General features: G+C 44.7%; 1 protein-coding gene across 1 annotated transcript in view; it reads left to right on the top strand.

Annotated features, from left to right (window-relative positions):
* The window catches only part of DNAJC3 (DnaJ heat shock protein family (Hsp40) member C3), a 58,892-nt gene that overhangs the window by 32,086 nt on the left and 7,027 nt on the right, over positions 1-19,779 (top strand). Inside the window, exons 7-10 of the mRNA XM_054974308.1 lie at positions 2,591-2,710; positions 9,687-9,792; positions 9,879-9,999; positions 19,158-19,290. Of these exons, the coding sequence (XP_054830283.1) occupies positions 2,591-2,710; positions 9,687-9,792; positions 9,879-9,999; positions 19,158-19,290 (480 nt within the window). The remainder of the gene's footprint in view (positions 1-2,590; positions 2,711-9,686; positions 9,793-9,878; positions 10,000-19,157; positions 19,291-19,779) is intronic.

The following is a 19,779-nucleotide window of genomic DNA, read 5'->3' as shown; positions in this document are numbered from 1 at the left end:
TGCTCAGGAAGGTGGGTTTGGGCTGAGTCATCATGTACGAGTTTCCCAGGGTGTGGAATGCTAATGGAGGGAGGCTTCACTGTATCCTGAGGAGGTTCTGTGAAATTGTTTGCGATTTTGCAGTGAGAAAGGCCAGAAAAATGAAGGTTTACAGTGATACAGCCTTTCAGGTGTCATAAGCAAGCTCTGGTTTGTTCAAGATGAGAATAGGCCTGGACCATTGCCACACGCTCTTAAAGAGACGGCTCACTCACTGAACTCTGGCTTTTTTCCCCACTCACTCCATACGTCTCCAGTTTCAAAGTGGAAGCAGGCAGTTTGGCTTCTGGGTTTTTAGGCGTCTTTTAGCCAACACAGGAAAGTGTGGGAAATTCTGTTCTCAGAAAAGACTGAAAAAATGGAAGCCAAACTGCCGCTTTGAAATCGAGACGTATGGAGTGAGTGGGGAAAAAACGCCAGAGTTCAGTGAGTGGGCTGTCTCTTTATGAGTATGTGGAAACGGCCCTGGATTGTCCTCTGGGTTAACAATCCTTTCTCTTTTCTCATGTTTGTGATGCTGATTGAAGACTTCCTGATTTAGGAAGCCTTTAACCAAACAAGTTGTTTTGACCTTCAAATGAGATGCTTTAATAGCCGTTAATAAACAGTCTTTAATTACTTGGAAACCAGAATTAAGCCCTGGTTTAGATAAAGCCAAGTTTGTGGTTTTGCTTCTTTCCTACAATTTATTAAATAGCCTAAATGTGCATTTTACAACAAATTGATGTTAGATTGAAGACTTCCTAAACTGGGAAGTCATATGTGTCCAAGGGGACCTGGGAACACGTGTGTGACCTGGAGGATAAACCATGCTTATTCTCTTCATAAACAAACCAGAGTTTGTCCATGGTTGTCAATATAGCCATGGTTAATTTGCTCAATTTTGTAATTAATTATTTTTGATCTTTTAATATCACATATATGGGTTGGGACTGTGCTGGATTTGGCAGTGTTATTTGCTGCAAGTTTTTTTACCATACCTTAAGAAGTTTTTGCCACACCTACAAGGGCTACCAACTCTCCCTTTGAGAACCAGAGTACGGAAATTCTCAGGAATCTCCTAGAGGCATTGGTTTCAGTGCTGGAAAACTAAACTAAAAGCCAGATAGTTTTAAGGCTAAAAAGTATAGGACTTTAGTGGCGGGGGGGGGGGGGGGACTTCTTTTTCATAAACCAGTTTAGAGATTCTTCTTGTGTTCTGCTGATACTAATGGAATGCTTTTGTAGATACCTGAGGCTTGATAGCTCATGTAGGGAACAGGAAAAGCCTTTATACAAAAGATACTGAGAAAACTGGAGGATTATTAAACTCTGCTCTCTGTGGTGCCATATCTATCTTTTTTTCCTAGTGGTGATACTAAAAGCTCCGGTGGGGGTATTTCTTTTGGGGAAATGGTGCTATGGTTCTCATCCTGCCCTCCCCGCCCCAAGGAGTGTGTTATAAATTTTAACAAGGACATTGAGACACCCAGCTATTTTCAGCTTCGAAATCCTAAAACACTGGCTGTAGAGTAGTTCGAAATAGATACACTAGAGTAACACATCTAAAATAGGAGAAAACAATTGTTTCCCTAAATGTATCCTTTTAAACAACTTATAAGCCATATAATCAGGGCTGGTGCCAGAGTTTGTGGTGCCTGAGGCTGGGGGCAGCTTCAGGGCTGTTGCTTCCCCCACGCACGCGCTCAAAGCACATGTGCACTTGCACCTGGATTGCATAATGATGTCACTGCGTGTGATGTCATCACGCAGCATGCTGCTGCAAGCCGGCCCCATTGGTGTATCAACAACAACAAAAAAGCACGCCTAAGACAGAAGGAGAAATTAGCCGTGGAATGTAGTGAAAATTAGGAATGCAATGTTTCATAAGAGTTACACATTACAAAACCCTAAAGACATACAAGGGTGGAGACAGTATACAAATATATCAAATAAATTCTTCCAAAGTCCTAAAGAGAACAAAACAGTGCTGCCGAAATGGCAATTGCCCAGCTGCAATCGATGAACTTCCCAAATCCGTATAACGAGATGGGGTATAGGCGCTTGTAGAACTGCTGCGAGACAGAAGGCAACGAGCGTCAGCCGGCCAAAATATTCCTTTTTCTCATTTCAGACTGAAAAGATCCTTCTTCAGGCCACCATATATCACAGAATCAAGTTAACAACTCATTTTCCAAAAGCCATATCCATATATGCCGAGGAAGAGGAAGGCAATAGCAAATCACCTCTGCTTCTCACTTGCCTTGATGAAAGGCCCTTGCTGGGGTCACCATAAGTCAGTAGTGACAGCACGTACATCTAATACAATTAGTGTAGAAGAGGCTTCACTATTGCTGTTCGCATATATATATGTTCATCTGGGACCTCTGACAGGCCGCTAATACCCTCCTTTTTGCAGAAATGAGCGTGAAATGATATGATTTGCCAAGCTTCCACACACATTCCATTCCATGAGTCTAGGAGTAATGTTTGAATCCCGACCTCTGGATTGTAGCATGCTGTCCGTAGAACCAAACTGAGTCTTCTCTTATTCTCTTCCCTTGATGAAAAGTGAGGTTCGTGAATGCTTGAAGCTCGACCAAGACCACAAGGAGTGCTTTTCTCATTACAAGCAAGTAAAGAAAGTGAACAAACAGATTACATCAGCAGAAGAACTCATCCAGGAAGGCAGGTAAGGTGTGAATTGTGCGTTCCCTGAGGTTACAACAACCTCTTTCAGGGCACCTGCACAGTTGAGGAAGCAACATGTTTACCCTGGACAGCTCCTTTAGAGGCAGAAGGCAGAGTCGTCATAACTGGTATTAGGCAGAACAGATCTGGAGGTCTTGAGGACTTGTGCTTTGAGATGCTTATTAGCAAATTTCTCCTCAATAAAGGTGAGGCACCTTTGTGTTTAATCTCAGTGTTATCAGAGTCTGTCGAAAGTTCTGTGTGCAGATCCATCCTAAGAAGGGTCACTGCAGATGCGCCCTCAATTTTGCACAATTGTGTATGGCATGGCAGTGACTCTGCAACGGTCAGTCCCTTAAACAGAGAGAATCTACGGGACCGTCTCTCCCCGTATGAGCCCGGGAGATGCTTCGATCCAATGATAAACAGCTGCTACTGGCCACTGGCTCTAGGGAGGCCTGTTTAGCGTCGACCAGAGTCAGGGCCTTTTCGGTCCTGGCTCCAACCTGGTGGAACACTCTGTCTAAAGAGATCAGGGCCCAGCCGGATTTACTATCCTTCCGCCGGGTCTGTAAGACAGAGCTGTTCCGCTAGGCATATGGTTGATGCTCTGGGCCTCCCTGCTGGCCACCTAGAGAAAGCTGTGCCCCTACAAAGGGTATCTACCACCTAGCCTTTGCCATATATTTCCGGAGGTGGTTCGGTGGTGGTTGCTGGTGAAATCTGCTGCCATACGTTTTTCAAAACCTGCTGCTGTATTGCTTGTTGTGTGTGTTCTTTTTAAAATATTTAAGATGTTTTATTGGTTTTAAGATACTGTATTTTATATTATCGTATTAATTGGAATCCGCCCTGAGCCTGCTAGTGCGGGGATGGTGGAATACAAATCTAAATAAAATAAATAAATAAAAAAATATAAATAAGAATTGGAGATGCTGAGAACCGTATGCAAAGGGTACATCCATTTATTAGCCCCCTCTTTTGAGTGCAGTGCATAGGCAAAAATCCCTTAGCTGCAACTTAAAGCAAGCTGTGTGAGAGGCCCTTTAAAGGTTACCTTGCTTGGTTCCATAAATGGCTCCCGTGCAACTGCAGTAACATTTAAGTCATCTTGCCACCTGGGTAAGGGCCAGGTCTGTGCTTCTGGCCCACCTGGTGCCCACTTCCCTGCTACTGAAATCACATCCTCTTCCTTCTTACATCAGGGGGGAAAGGCAAATAAAGGCAGGCTGGGTGAACATGCCTTGCCCTCCAGAGCTACCACTCATCATATGGTGCGCCTGGGTGGCAGCTCTGGTGCTGGCTACGACAAATCCAGGGCCTGCCCTGAGCCTCTTATGGTGCCCCCCTGCAGTCACCTAGATCCACCTAATGGAGGGGCCAGCTCTGGCTCCTAGTTCTAACCCTGCTATCATGGCAGGAGGGGGACTCCAGTTTTGTTCCAATGGTCAATGTGGTCAGCGTTGGGCCACGTTGCTGCATCATTTCAGGTCTACCCCTAGCCGCATGGGGGCTGCTTGTAGAAAAAAGAGCTCCGGAAGGGCCAGGGAAACCTTTTCAGGTCTTCCGAACAATCCGTTCACAAGACTGGTGCCCACTGCACTTGTTATCCACTGACTGTAAATTAATTAAAATCCAAATTTTTGTTTCGTTTTTATGCTGTATCACGTGACCTACAGGTCCTCCACACAGCTGTGCACAAATCGTTGAGAGTCTAAAACAGGCGAAAATCTTCTGCTGGTGTTTGGAAGATTTTAGGAACATGCACGCCGTGAGGCGTCCCCGTTTTATATGCATTACTGCTGAGGATGCAGCAGCACTCCTAAATTACTCCTAGATTTCTGCAAGAGGGGGGATTATGGCCAGGTTTCCCCTCCAGCAGAGCCCTTTGATTTCCTCCCAACCCAATTTATTCCTGGCCGTCTTCTGTCCCTCAGGAACAGCATGGGCAGGCGTGTTTGGGGTTGCCATGGCCTGGAGGAGTTAGCCAAAATTACTCCCCCCCCCCCTTGCACCTGCAGAAATTCCAGGTAGGGCCATACATCCCTCTTTCAGCTGCCACTTTCCCTGCTTCCCTCCGCTCCCGCTTTTTAAAAGAATCCGTGATTGCGGTAGCGTTATAGTGCTATAGCAGTTACTGATTTTTTTTAAAAAGTTGGGAAATGCAAACTTTCCTAGTGAGGTGACAGGATAACACTGTTGGACTGCACACTTTCCAAACAGATCTTAGGCGGATTCCGCACACGTTGGATAATGCACTTCCAATCCTCTTTATAGATCATTTGGAACTGAATTTTTCGAGTGTGAAACAAAAAATCCACTTCCAAACGATCGCTAAAGTGCATTGAAAGTGCATTATCCAACGTGTGCGGAATCAGCCTTAGAAAAGCAGGCTTGGGAAAGAGTGTACCGAGGAGAGGGCGGGGGGGACTTTTAGGGCATGTTTAAAGCATGACATCAGTTTGGAAGTAAAAGCATAGGAAAACCTCTGCGTGGAAGCAGCCTGCGTGGCAATGGATATTCCAGATTGCGGCTTCACCTGCGGTCTGGCATGGCAGAGTGCCAGTTACCCCTCAGTAGCCAAAGTTGTTGGGAAGTTTGCTTTGTGGTCCTGCAACAGTGACAAAGGGAAGCTGAGCTTCATTATCAGCCCAGTTGCTGATAAATACAAAAAGGAAATCGATTGTTTTTTTGAGTAATTAGAGAGGTTTACCGCCTGGCCTCAGTGGAAAGCTTTATGTAGTTATTCATCTCCCCAGTAAATTAAAGTGTCAGGGCTGTTAGTTTTAGCGCTAAATGCCATCTCTTATTTAAAACGGTATTTTAATGTCTCAGCGTTTAAATGTGGAGATCACAGCATATTTGCAAATAAAATGCTGCAGCTGCCCCATAAATAAATCTTCATCAGATTTGTTGGTGCTCCAGGGAAATAAGATGTGAACAAAGCTTGGGAGGTGTGAGAGAGATGCTTTGCACAGAATGTGTTCCAAATGTCACATCAGTGTGGAACTTAAAACATAACAAAGGTAGAGTTACTCCAAAACCAAACATAGCATTAGAAAATGCTCTGTGCTGTGCCTGAAGGTCACGCCTCTCTGCCTCTGTCACTTCGCCAGGTCAGCATTGTTAGCCTCAGAAATACAAATTTATTCCTGGAGAGCTTGGAGCAAATTGCACTAAGCACACATCCGTAGTTTCAGCCCGGCAGAAAGATGCTCATACACAAAACATGTTGTGTAATGCACTAGAGGGCCCCTATCTCACTGCTGGCTTTCTGCCTCCATGACTGGTTTTATCTTTTAATGCACTAATACGCTAAGGTGTTTGTTTGGTACCGTGCAGTTATCCATTAATGAGAGGAACAAAGTCCAGTGCCCACACTTCTTTGCCCTGCGGCTGAACTCGTACAATGGCTGAATTTGCTTGGCTTTTACCTGTTCTCAGGCATTTTGCCACTGTGTCGGCAATGCTGTAGCATTGGGGCTGTCTTGCTCATGGTTGCTTGTTTGACACTTTGAGTCCAGCTGTTTTCTATCAAAGAATGACTTTCTTTTCTCGGGGATATTGCATTCTCCCTAGACACAATTATATTGTTGCTGTGAAAATTCTCACGGGATTGGTAAAGCAATGTCTAAGATGCTGTGAAATGGGTTCTAACCTAGCCTTCTCCATGACCAGCTAATTTCCTATGTGTGTGAAGAGAGGAGAGGTATTCATTATTTTTCTATCAAGGAAAAGTGTTTTAAGTTGAAGGAGGGGGGCTCAAGGTAGTCAGTGACACAGCGGCTGGCTTTTCAGGCTCATTCTTCAGTTGGCCTGGCACGCAGGCCGAATCATTGCACTCCGGACTCTCTTGCTCATCAGGCAGGGATTATTCTCTGTCCAGTCAACCAAGACAAGCTCCTGAGGTACTGGCAATGCTACTGGGCCTGGCAGTGCGGGAGAAGGCAACAGGCATGGCTTATGCCCATTATCGCCTTCTGGACCTGTTCAGCCTAAAGCCAAGTCCAAGGCGAGCCCCCGAGGTTCTGGCACTGTTGCTTGGATTCAGCTTAGTTTCAAAGTGTTTGACCAAGTAAAAACTGTGACCATTAGCATCTGGTGGTCATTTTTGTTTTGTGTATTGTGACTACACTGATGTTATTGGTGGTGTAACCCTGATGTGGTGGGTGAAGGAGAAGGAGGGAGAGCTGATGGGGAGGCCTCTGAGGTAAAAGGCTTTCTGGACTGAATGCTGTCCTATTTCTCCCACACTCTGGCCTTTCCTTCTGTTTAAACCCCAGCTGCCACAATATAAGTAAAAAAAAGGGGTCACAGGCTTTTATTAACTGGGTGGTAACTTTGTGTTCCCTAAAGGGCTTTTTGTGTGTGACTGTCACGATATATTACATGGTAGTGAAGTGGTTAGAAACCCCTTTCCCACAGCTATTTTGACTGGTCAGACAGTACACAGTTGCAACAGAGCAACCAAATATTTATTTACAGAAAATAAGTTATAAAAATAGTTATAGATTCTGTGTGGAATGAATAATGTACAGCTGGTTTGCAACTTTACTCCCCGGAGATTATGTTTCCCCCACCTTGTTTAACCTGAGCCAGCAGTATTGTAGGGAGGGGGTTTCGCAAATAAGTTGGGAACCATAGGCTCCACTATTATGTTGCTTTACATATTATCGGTTGCTTTGAATATGTACTCGTATATACTGCTTGTGCTTCATGTTGTCTAATGTCAATCCTAGAATGGATTATGTTCTGTTTCAGCAATCCTTCAACCCTGTGTTGGATCCTTGCTAGTGCTATGTCTCTGTAAACTTGTATTCATCTACCCTATGATATTGTTTATGGAAATATCCTTGACACTGTATGGAAATGCCTACCTTTGTCCTTGCTACTGATTGTACTGATCTCACACTATGTAATCCGCCTTGAGTCTCGGTGAGAAAGGCGGACTATAAATGACATAAACAAACAAACAAGCAAATAAATAAATAAAGTTAACAAAACAAATGCTGAGGGGGAAATGATTGCCTTTTCCCTACACAGGGCTTCTCAGCATTCAAGGTTCGTTGGTACTTCATAGTCACAGCTGACAGGCTTCTACTCAAGTACTAGGCCTTTCATTTAAACTTTCAAGAGAACCTGGCCTCAAAAACAGTACCAGAAAAGTTAGAATTTGGATGGGACTTCCACAGCGTGCTTGTTTGATTGCTTAAAACAAGCTTCCTACTCTGCCCTGACCCAAAATCTCAACCAAAAAGCCCCAAATAAAAGCCTAACTAAATGTGTGCTGTTAACTACAGCCACAATCTCCCTATCCAAAAGAAAATGTACCAATGCCCCTCTTCTTATAATGAGGGGGCTCACTCCCAATCCCACCCAGGGAAGTTTCAGGGGCTCTGATTGGCTTGCTTGAGGGCAGAATCCCCAGGATTGGTCCAGAGCCCTAGAGTCAGGCAGAACTTTGGGGCTGATTGCCACGCAACCTACCCTTGATCTCTTTGTTTTGTGGTCCTTCCCTCTCTTCCACCCTACCATTTTAGAGGCACACCGCTTGGCCTCTGTTTAGGGATAACTCTAAATAAGCAGAGCTGTCAAGACAGCCTCTCCTCTTCTAAAAAGATAAAAAAGGAAATAAGGAAAAGGAAAGAATTAATTATACCTTAATGCATTTTTGCATATTAATACTTTTGGACTTACCTGAAGACTGTATAATTTAACAATAACTTGTGAAAGTTGCCTGTGAATGGCACAATTTGCATTGCACTGAAATATATTATATTGGTAATGTATATAGATTTGGACCTCTGTCTGCAGGCACTTGATTAGATTGTATGGAGGTCTGGATTCTTTGACTATTTTGTATATCATATGAGACTTTTGAATATTATTTCACGTTTGTTATATGTGTTGGCTCAAGATTACAATTCTAATTTGTATTGATGTGGATTGGATTTTTTTAAAAAAAATTGTTAGTTCGTTACGGTGGGATTCCTCTGTTTTTGCACGGCTTCTGTTTAGAGGCAGCCGTTTTGGCCCAAGTGCCAAGATCATGCCCACAGTGTCCACCTGGAGAGATGTTGCTGCGCCAGAAAACAAGTGAAGGGGAGGAAAGATGACTGTACTGATGGGGGACAAGCAGAACTCAGTGGCCTCTAATGGGCTCACCCCAGTCCCCGGGGCAGAGATCTGGCCCTGCACGTCAAGCAAACAGGTTTGTGCTGTTTGGCAGGCGTGTCCCTGGCATACAACAATTCAGGACTTGCAACAAAATGTGGCATGCTGTGGTCAAAGTTCTGTGCCTCCTAGAGCATACTCAGTTCTCATGAGACTGGTTTGGAGAATTTATTTCATTGCGGGGATTTATTTCATTTTTCTGCATACTTGAGGTAGTTCCTCTGACCTTCTTTGTGGGTATCCTGTTCTTGGTGCTTTAGCAGTTGGTGCCGTGTCCGGCTGCTCTATTATTTATATATAGTACTGATGGCAGATCAACTGTCCGCTCTCAGCCTGAGCTCGGTTTCTCTCTCTTCACCCAGTTTGGCTCAGCTTGGCTTTTCCGTCCACAGTCAGCTCGCCTCTGCTAACCCTGAAGAGCTGCACCTTCCCCTCTCCTTTATTCATCCGCAGTCTTTACTGACTAATAACGGGGGAAGTCCTAATAACGGGGGGAGGTCCTAGCTCCCTCTGTCCTCCACTTCCAGGGCAGGAAGTCATATGGAGGAACATTTGACCTTGTAAGCCAGCAAACCCCCAACATGGATTTACTGGTGCTCTGAAATCTGGTCTGAAGTCTTGGAATTAGTTTCACCTCCGCCACGAATCTCCTTTTCATGCTGAGCACTTCTGCTGTCATGCTCTGGGGTGCACATCATTTAGCTTTTTAAAAGTAGGGAACAACTGGGGGACAGCTGCCTTTTTAATGAATAGGAAGTATTGAAGCAAGCAGAGTCTTACTGGTTTTTTTATGCTGTGTCCAGGTACCAGGATGCCATTGATAAATACAAGACAGTGATGAAAACAGAGCCCGAAGTTCCTGTTTATACCACACGTGCCAACGAGAGAATCTGCCACTGCCTCTCCAAGGTAAACATTCAGTCTGACCTTTGCGAGAACTTTGCACAGCAGAACAAAGCCAGACACTGACCTGGTTGGTATCTCCCCTTTTCTAGGACCAGCAGTCAGTGGAAGCCATTAAGCTTTGCAGTGAAGTTTTGCAGCTGGAACGAGACAATGTGAACGCCCTCAAAGACAGAGCTGAAGCGTACTTGCTAGAAGAACAGTACGAGGAAGGTACACGTTGAAGGAAGATGGATAGCATTCATTGCGGGGTTTAGTTATAATGGGAAATCAGCAGTGTTTGGAATCATAGAAAATGAATCCAACCAGGAACCAATGATTTAAGGTATATCTCCATTTTTTTATTAACTGGAGCCCTACGGAAGCATGCAAATAATTAGTCTCCAAAGTTCAGTTCTGCAAAAATCTTTGAGGGGGTGGTGGTGGTAAAAGAATCCAGATATACCCACCGTGTCTCGGCTGGTGCCTGTGATGTCACAAGCCCACCCCAATCTCCGAGCAGTTTTATAATAGGGTTTTTCTTGTATTAAAAAATGGAAGTGATGAATCAGCATTTACGTTATGTTAGAAATAAAAAAGGTGGACAGGCCACCTGAAGTTGGAGGACAGGCAACTCAGTCGGTATTCGAATAGTTAACAGATCCACCTTTCCAGTGCAGGGGGGGTGGTGAACCCATGTTCACTCTGGGGGGAAATTAAACAAAACCCAAACTTTGTTTAAAGGCATAGTTGTATGCACCCTCATTGGTTTAAGAATACCTGGAAACCTTGACAGAATGGTGAATGGGACAGAGTCTAGGGAGAAGGCGGTGCGTGTTTCTCCAGTATTCCCTGGCAGTCAAGACCACGAGTTGTCGGGATGTCCGTGTCTCTCACCCTTTTTCTGATAGGACAGAAAATTTAAGAATAAATAAAAATAAACAAATCAGTTCCTTTTAATCATGATGAGCTTGTGGTACAGTGTCTCCATCCCTTCCGTACAATGAATACTCAAAAAAGAGAGTCTAGCATGAAAACTGCCACAAACTCCATGAATGTACCCGTATGTGGCTTCTGTGGGGCAAGCAAAGATCCTGGATGGACCCATTCTTGCTCTGCACTGTGTGGACCAATGCCTTGTCTCGTCAGTCCCTGTGGTGATGGCTGGCACGTTCCTGAACTACTAAAAGTGGGGTTGGCCCTCCTAGCGGCAGATTGCCACTAGGAGGGCAAATAGCAGGCATAGAAGGACCAGGGCTTGCATTGCGGCGCTTAGGGCCTGGTGCTATTGCTCCTTGATATGTATGTGAGTGCCATCAAGTTGCAACCCCACCAAGGGGTTTTCAAGGCAAGTGAGGTGCAGAGGTAGTTTGCTGTTGCCTCCCTCTGCAGAGCAACCCTCAGTCTTCCCTTGAGGTCTCTCATCCAAGTACTGACTGGTGCCGACCTTGCTTAGCTTCCAAGATCCAATGAGATAAGGCTGTATCGTGCCACCTTCTTACCACTGCTCCTTTGACTTGTGGCAATTATACTTGGCAATTTATGGGCTTTCCTTTGCAACATCCTGTATCATGGCATTAGTGAGTAGAGGCTGAAATACATCTTGGTGTGGTAGTATTTACTGTGCTAGTTGTATGTATAAAGGATACCAGCTATTATTTATTATTATTTTTATTATTTTCTTCGGATTTCTATTCCGCCCTCCCCACAGAGGGCTCAGGATGGATTACACATTAAAATTAATTTATACAATTAAAACGCATTAAAATTAATTTATACAATTAAAACCATAAATAGATTTTTTAAAAACATTCACACGTAAAATTATACACTCAGATGCTGCACTCAATAGCAGCAGACACAGCTCAACAAGATAAGGTGGAGGGCAACCCTAGTAGGGAGAGATTCAGATTTTATTCTTCTCCATTTTTTGGACTGGTGGAGGCCAAGCCCGACCTCAACCATATGCCTGGCAGAACATCTCTGTCTTACAGGTCCGGCAAAACAATAACGCATCCTACTGGGCCCTGATCTCAGGGGACAGAGAGTTCCACCAGGCTGGAGCCAGGTCTGAGAATGCCCTGGCTCTGGTTGAGGCCAGGTGGGCCTCCTTGGGGCCAGGGACCACCAACAGATGTTTCTGTCCCAATCGGAGCGTTCTCTCAGGCACATATGGGGACAGGCAGTCTCGCAGATACGCTGGTCCCAGTCTGCATAGGGCTTTGTAGGTTAATACCCAAACCTTGAACCTGATCCGGTACTCCACTAGTATGTATAAAGGATACCAGCACTGTGTATGTGTGTTTAAACAGGCATTTGAATTGAAATGTAGAATTGTATCCTGAATGGAGGAACCGTATTTCATTCTTGTATGTCAGTGCTGATGAGATTTATTGAGTTACAACAAAATCTAATGGAATATTGAGCAGGCTAGTTAAGCTTGCCATTTGCCCACTCTGAGCGAGAGATCTCTCACCCCAGCTCCTGTTGCCTGCTGGCACTCCAGTGACCTGTGGGAGGAAAAGAAATAATAAAATACCAAGGCCAGTCAGTTGTGTTTTGTCATTTCTGGGGGAAACAGACTAAGGCAAGATATACTATAAACAGTACAGAAAGTGGAATTACAAAGGTAGAAGACAATGCTGTAAAAGTAAGGGTTAAAGTACCAGAGTAAATATTGCTGTAGACTACAGTCCTGTTCAGTTTTAATTGTGCCCTCCTGGACTGTTCTATTCTACTATAGTTGTAATCCCTTTATAAAAATGGCTTCCTGAGGAATAGACTAATCCAGAGCCACTTGGCCAGTGATGTGCCATAAAGTCACATGGACAATATTTATCCATCTCAAGCTTTAGGATTTAAGTCCTAAAGTCCATCCTGCACATATAATAGCTTAAATGATGTGTGATTGCCAAGCGTGTTGGCTTGTGGCCTTTAACAAATGACAAGGTTTAGTATGTGTGTGCATTTGTGTAGTAGGACTGTGGATGTAGGGCTGCAGCAAGCAGAAGAGTAGCTAGTACATTTTAATAATAATAATAATGTTTGATTTATATACTGCCCTTCAGGACAACTTAACACCCACTCAGAGCTGTTTACAAAGTGTGTTGTTGTTATCCTTGTGACAATCACCCTGTGAGGTGGATAGGGCTGAGAGAGCTCCCAGAAGCTGTGACTGACCCAAGGTCACCCAGTTGGCTTCAAGTGGAGGAGTGGGGAATCAAACCCGGTTCTCCAGATTAGAGTCCTGCTGCTCTCAACCACTACACCAAACTGGCTCTCCATTTCTGTGTGTTGTTTGGCTTTTAGGTGAATGCCGTAATAGATTACAGTTAACATTTCTGAGCACCCCACAGGCCAGGTTGGCATCAAACATTTGTGTATTGTCAAAGGCTTTCACAGCCGGAGAACAATGGTTGTTGTAGATTTTCCGGGCTGTATGGCTGTGGTCTTGGCATTGTAGTTCCTGACGTTTCGCCAGCAGCTGTGACTGGCATCTTCAGAGGTGTAGCACCGAAAGACAGTGACACATTGACACTGAGAGAATTCTGTCTTTCAGTGCTACATCTCTGAAGATGCCAGTCACAGCTGCTGGCGAAATGTCAGGAACTACAATGCCAAGACCACGGCCATACAGCCCGGAAAATCTACAACCACAAACATTTGTGTCATTGCAAGACTTATGTGGGTATGATTGTTTGGGTGGAGATCTGAATGGTGTGAAAACTCTTTATCACGTTGTCAAGTAAAAAGTGGTTTGCCTGTTTGTTGAAAGAGCAAAATGATGTGTGTGCACAGGATCTGGCTCAAAACAAATCGTTCTGAGAGCACGCATGTGTGCACATGCACACACCCTCATATGTTCTGATAATATGTTGTGATTGATTATGTTTTGAGTTTCATCTTCTTTGCTCTTTTACAGCTGTAAGAATTGTGGTTTGGTTTTGGAAGGCAGGGTGTTGAGGGGAAGGATGATTACAATCTCCTTGGGGGTTTTTTTGTAAGCCCTTGAGTAATTAACAGGAAGGCTTGAGGAATCGCATACCAATGTGTTGATAAGTGGCACAGTGGGAGCGTGGAAGGACCCAGCCCTCAAAAAAAGAAAAGAAAAAAATTCCCAAGTTGAGCTTCTTACCCTGGTCATGTGTACAGTTTATACAGAGAACAGGGTGCAGATTGGAGGACTGGTTCTCTGGCCAAGCCTTTCAGGTGGCTGCTTGGGCTGCCCAGTGGGGGGCAGGTGATCAGTGCTCTCAGCCCAGTCCCTGCCCACAGAGGCATAGCACGTGAGTGGCATCCCTTCCCCTCTGGAATCCCTTTCTGGCCTGGGCTGCCACTGACCAGATCCAAGCCAAGCAGGCTCAGCTTAGACCTGGCTGGTGGTGGCACAGGCCCAAGAGGGAACAGGTGCATCTTGCTGGAGGTGACAAAAATATCTTGAAACGGCCCTGACAGTGTGGCTTCCCAAGTTTTCAATGTGCTTGTATGTGCATGGGTGGGCTGGAACCACAAACTTAGTTGTGGAATGTTAGAAATGGGGGCTCCCATTTTCCTGACTAGTCTGAATAGGAAGAAATGTGAAGTTTGCTATTTTTTAGACTCCCCCCCCCCCCCAACAAACATACCAGTCAGATGCTTCCAGATATTCAGGACAGGACGAAGTCGCTATCTGCAAATATAAATTGCTGAGAGCAGGCGTGTGTAGGGCAGCAAGGAAGTAAATTTCTAAAGAAACTCCATGAGGACAGTTTAGGTGGGTGCTGGTCTGCAGTAGAACAGCAGGATTTCATTTCAATGGCACCTTAGAGACCAAGTTTTTCAGAGCTTTTTCTTCAGAGGAGAGCTCTGACTCTCGAAAGCTTACACTCTGAAAATTTTGTTGGTCTCTAGTGTGCCGTTGGACTAAAATCCTGCTGGAAACTCGAGTATTTCTCCAGTGTTTCTGTCTCTGTGCTCTTGCAAATTTGGCATCCAAACTTCATCCTAAATGTGGATCTTATGGAAGCCAAGTCAGTGCATGTAAGGAACTACAACACCCCATGTTTGTTTTTGACCCACAATGCAGAAGAAAACTCTCTGGTGCCCCACAAACATGTCATCCCAAATGGTTATATCATAAAAATGCCTATGCTTAATCTAACAATTTATGTTACTTTATGCAAGATGTCATGTAGAATTGTGGATAGACCAGATCACATGTATCCCATAACATGCAATAAACATCTGTTTATCATATATATATATATATTAAAAACCCATTGCTAGTTGTGGTTTACTGCATTGAAAATGGAGATATGTTTAGTTGATGTGGATTTTCCGGGCTGTATAGCAGTGGTCTTGGCATTGTAGTTCCTGACGTTTCGCCAGCAGCTGTGGCTGGCATCTTCAGAGGTGTAGCACGTCAGGAACTACAATGCCAAGACCATGGCCATACAGCCCGGAAAATCCACAACAACCATCGTTCTCCGGCCGTGAAAGCCTTCGACAATACATCAAGATATGTTTAGTTGTCACCTATTAAGGTGTAACCAAGTGGTAGGTTTCATTCTGATAATTAAGTACTAAGAAAGATGTAGAAAAAATCCATCCCATAAAAAACAGGGTATTAGAGATGTGCAGTAGTGACAGCAACATCATAGCCATTGGACAAACTTGTATTTGCCCATGTACAAACTCAAGAGAGTTCTGCAGCCAGTCCTGATAGGTTTTACCTGTATGGTACACATTTTGAAAAATGGGCTTGTTTCCATTCATAGTGTGCTTTTATGGGTACACATAAGTGGTTTTAAGAAGGTTCCAAGTTCAATTCATGGCGCTTTTAGTTTAAAGGATCCTAAGAAAGATCCACGAAAACCAGTATCAGGCAGGGTATTTGTGTTTGTTTATTTACCATATTTATAGTCTATCTTTTAATTGAGATTCAGGGTGGATTACACAGTGAAAGTTGATTGCAATCAGTAGGCTAGAGCATCTAATAAGTAGTATATTAAGCATAGTATTACAGAAATCTGAAACAAAAGCATAGAGTATTCGGCATGAAATGCAAAAGATGGTATTATATTAGTAGAAAATAATGCAGAGAGAGTAGGATAATACATACAGCAAACAGATGTGTCCTGTACACAGTGGTGTAGTTCACATCCCTTTCCTTTTATAGAGCACCAGTATAGTATAGTATAGTATAGTATAGTATAGTATAGTATAGTATAGTATAGTATAGTATAGTATAGTATAGTATAGTATAGCCCTATGACCATTATTAAAATGCCTCCCTGTACAACTTACAATGCTCAGCTGGATGGATTCAGATGGTCTTGGCCCAGGCAGCTTTGTATATCTATATGTTGTTATCTAGCCCTTCTCTGTCAATATACCAGATCCATTTAGTCATGCTACCCTGTAGTACACAAAAGAGGATGGGCCGGCATCCCTAGGGAAAAAACAAACAAAGCCAAGTTGCCTTTGTGGATAACGTCCAAGATGCCCATTACTCGACTAAGCGTACAATTAGACTGTCAGCAACAAGCACAGCATTCCCAGTCCTATACTTGCTTCTGACAGGTAAGGGTTGGGGGGAAGAGAAGTAGTGGGTGGGAGGACGATTTCCTGGATGGGGAGCCATGATGCAGTTTAGGTAATTTTAGATGCTGGACTGGAAGCCGCCCCTCTTTGGATGCTAATGTGAACTTCAGAGGCAGAAGTACAGCCCACTCCCCTCTCCTGCCCTGGCTAAGCCTGTGAGCAGAAGCCCTGGACTTCTGTTCTGAAGTTCAGCCCTGATGACACACTGGTGGGGAATAGTAAGCTAGGGGGGAAAAGTTGTAGAAGCAAAGTAGCATGTGAAGGAAGGGTTAAGCATCTTCTCTCCTTCTACTGCAAATTACCATCACCACTCTACCTTGCCAGTAGGAAGGCCAGGTCTCCCTCTCCATTGTTCCTAGCCTCCTTAGGACCAATGGGAGGCAAAAGGTATAAAAATGTTGCTGTGGCAGTGGCTCAATGTCACTTCCGGCAAATATCCAGAAATGATGTCCTGTTGCCGCTGTGACATGGATGGAACGCTCTAGGAATTGGGCCAAACTAGAGTTCCTGGTATTGAATGGAAGTGATGTCGCACAGCTGGCACACCTCATCCCCCCCCCCATCCCAACCCCCTCCTGCTGGTTGCCAGCCTGTCAAAGGTGCAAGCACAGCATTGGGGATCTTATTTATTTGTTTGTTTATTGGACTTATAGTCTGCTCTCCCCGTGATGCAGGCTCAGAGCAGATCACAACCCGGTCAAAATACAATACAATATACAATAAGCAGCAGTACACCTAAAACAATTAAAACTGGCAGCAAAATTCAAGATGGCGGATTCACAGCCCTGCATAGTCACTGGGTCCACGGAGGCTGGGGTACAACAGTGAATTAAAAAGTAGGAGGGGGTCTTCCCCCCCTCCCTCGGTAGGAGGCCAAGAGGAGGCCCGCCCGCCTCAGCTACTAAAAGCCTGGCGGAACATCTCTGTCTTACAAGCCCAGTGGAATGTTAGAAGATCCCGCTGGGCCTGAGTTGTCTGAGCCAGAGAGTTCCACCAGGTTAGCCCGGGCCCTGGTCGAGGCAAGGCAGATCTCCTCGGGGCCAGGGATCTCCAGTAGACGTTTCCCTGCTGAGCAAAGTGGTTGTTGCTGGGCAGTCTGTCCTAATTGTAAAGCTGCATTCAGGAAACCTGTACATTTGAGAGGCTACCCTTTGTGCTTTGCAGCAAGGGTGAGTATACGAATTGGATTATGTTAACAGCGTGGAGGAGTCCTGTCCCCCTCTAGCAAGGGCAAGTGCAGTTGCCCGTGGCAATAAATGGAAAAGGCTATCTTGCAGGCATTCATTATGAGGCTTTATAATGTGTTTGCTAGATGAAATAGATGAGATTGTCCGGTCCTTAATGTTACTGGGGCAATAAAGCTGTGTGATGGAAAGGTCCCAGAAGTTTCACTTCCCAATTCAGATATAGCTGTAGAGTGTTTATTATGGGCACAGAGAGCTGCCTCCTGCTGACTTCCTAAGCTGAATGGCCAAAGTGTTAAAAAACGTCCGTGGCAGGCGAGGCACTTCAGTGGCGCATCACAGTAGGCTGGCTAGTGAGGATGAAAGTGGAGTAATGTTTGCACTTTGTTGGCGGATGGATGCTTAAATCATCGGAGCATCAGAAGTGTTTTGGGTTTTTTTTTTTAAATCTTCAGAAAAGAATTGCAGGCAGGCCCATAGTATCTAAGTGATATAAATTGGACATCATCTCCTGCCGGCTTGCCCAGAAACAACAAAAAGATAAATGTAATTCCTACTGAGAGGGAACAGCTGCCGGGAGATAATCTGATGCAAATGCTTTGTCTTACTTAGAAAAGCTAGAATCTGAGATCCGTAATGAGTCGTTCCAAGATTAGAAACGGAGAAACCAGAGAAGACTCATTACACAGGGAACGCAAAGCAGGCCTGGGCAAAGGGCACTGCGGTTGAAGCTTAAGCATTCCATTTCTTAGGTTGTAATAGTAATGCAATTATGGAAATCCGTTTTGTGTGTTTGTTTTAAAGCTCCACTTGAGTCCAAGGTACGGAGTTTCTGAAATCCTTACCTTTATGTTAAAGGAATGCATTAGTCAAGTAGTAAAGCAGCACGTGTCTGTGGGGGGCAACAGCAAGGCAGCAGTAGCAGACTGACAACTGCTGGGGGATGGAGGAGGTGGGGGCTTAAGATGGGGGGTGGTGTTTGGTGTCTTCATGGCCTGGAAGTGATGTCATTGTACAGGGAGTAGTGATGCTTTAATATTTACTCCAAACTCTGGTTTAGCCAGAGAGTGCTAGAGTGTCACTTGACATGATGATGTCACTTCTGGGCCATGCTGGAAGTGATGTCGTTATGCTGGGGACGCTGATTGCATGCTCCCCACTTTGCCCACCATTTTCCTCCTGTCACCCATTTGAGCAGTGGCTGCAGGGCTGGGGCAGGAAGTCTTCTGCCACCAGGGGGCAGCTCTTAACCCTGGGCAGCAGTCTCAGATAACACCCTTGTTGGGCTGCCTCAAATCTAATAAAAGCCTAGGCTTTGGTTCCTGGGAAGAGTTCATGCTTGGCGTTCAGATGGCTTCAAGCTCGATCCTTGCCATCTTCAGGTTGCAGATGAGGGGTCTGGGAAATACAGACCTCTGTCTGAAACCAGGCTGAGCCCCTGCTAGTCTGAGGAGAGCGTGCTGGACCAGGGGTACCAGCAGTCTGACTGATAAGCCTGCTTCCTATGTTCAAGTAAATCAGATTATAATTTACATGGTGCAAGTAAAAAAACTGAGACTTAATCATCTGCACAAGATAAATGGTTGCAGAAGACTTAAAGGTGTGTTGGTTGTGTGTTCTGGGTAGCCATTCAGGACTACGAAGCGGCGAAAGAGTACAGTGACAACGATCAAGAGATCCTGGAAGGCCTAGAGAGAGCACAGAGGATGCTGAAGCAGTCTCAGAAGAGAGATTACTACAAAATTCTAGGAGTGAAAAGGTGACCACTTTGAAAGGCAACGTGTTCTTATGTATTTACTTGGCTGTTATGTTTGAGGCCTGCTCCTCTCCAAGGCGTTCCAAGAGGCATTTGTTTCCTCCGCAAGCTTGTGAGGAAGATTAGACTTAGCATGCGTTACCCAAAGCCATCCCATGATGGCTGAGTAAGGATCTGAGATCAGGCCACTAAATCCAAAGCATTATCAGCTATAGTAAATGATGCATGTAGAATTCTAGCTCTTGGAAGGAGCTGAATGTTTATGTTTATTGGATTGTAGCCCGCCCTCCCCACAAGCAGGCTCAGGGCGGGTAACAACAATAATAAAACCTACAAGAATATGAAAATAAACATAGGCTGATTCCGCACACGTTGGATAATGCACTTTCCATGCACTTTATCAATCGTTTGAGGTGGATTTTTTGTTCCGCACACAAAAAAACCCGTTCCAACTTATCAATAAAGAGGATTGGAAGTGCATTATCCAACGTG

The sequence above is a fragment of the Eublepharis macularius genome, chromosome 3, assembly GCF_028583425.1.
Source record: "Eublepharis macularius isolate TG4126 chromosome 3, MPM_Emac_v1.0, whole genome shotgun sequence".
NCBI classification, from domain to species: Eukaryota; Metazoa; Chordata; class Lepidosauria; order Squamata; family Eublepharidae; genus Eublepharis; species Eublepharis macularius.
Note: the sequence above shows the minus strand (reverse complement) of the source record. Positions and strands in the feature narration are given on the sequence as shown.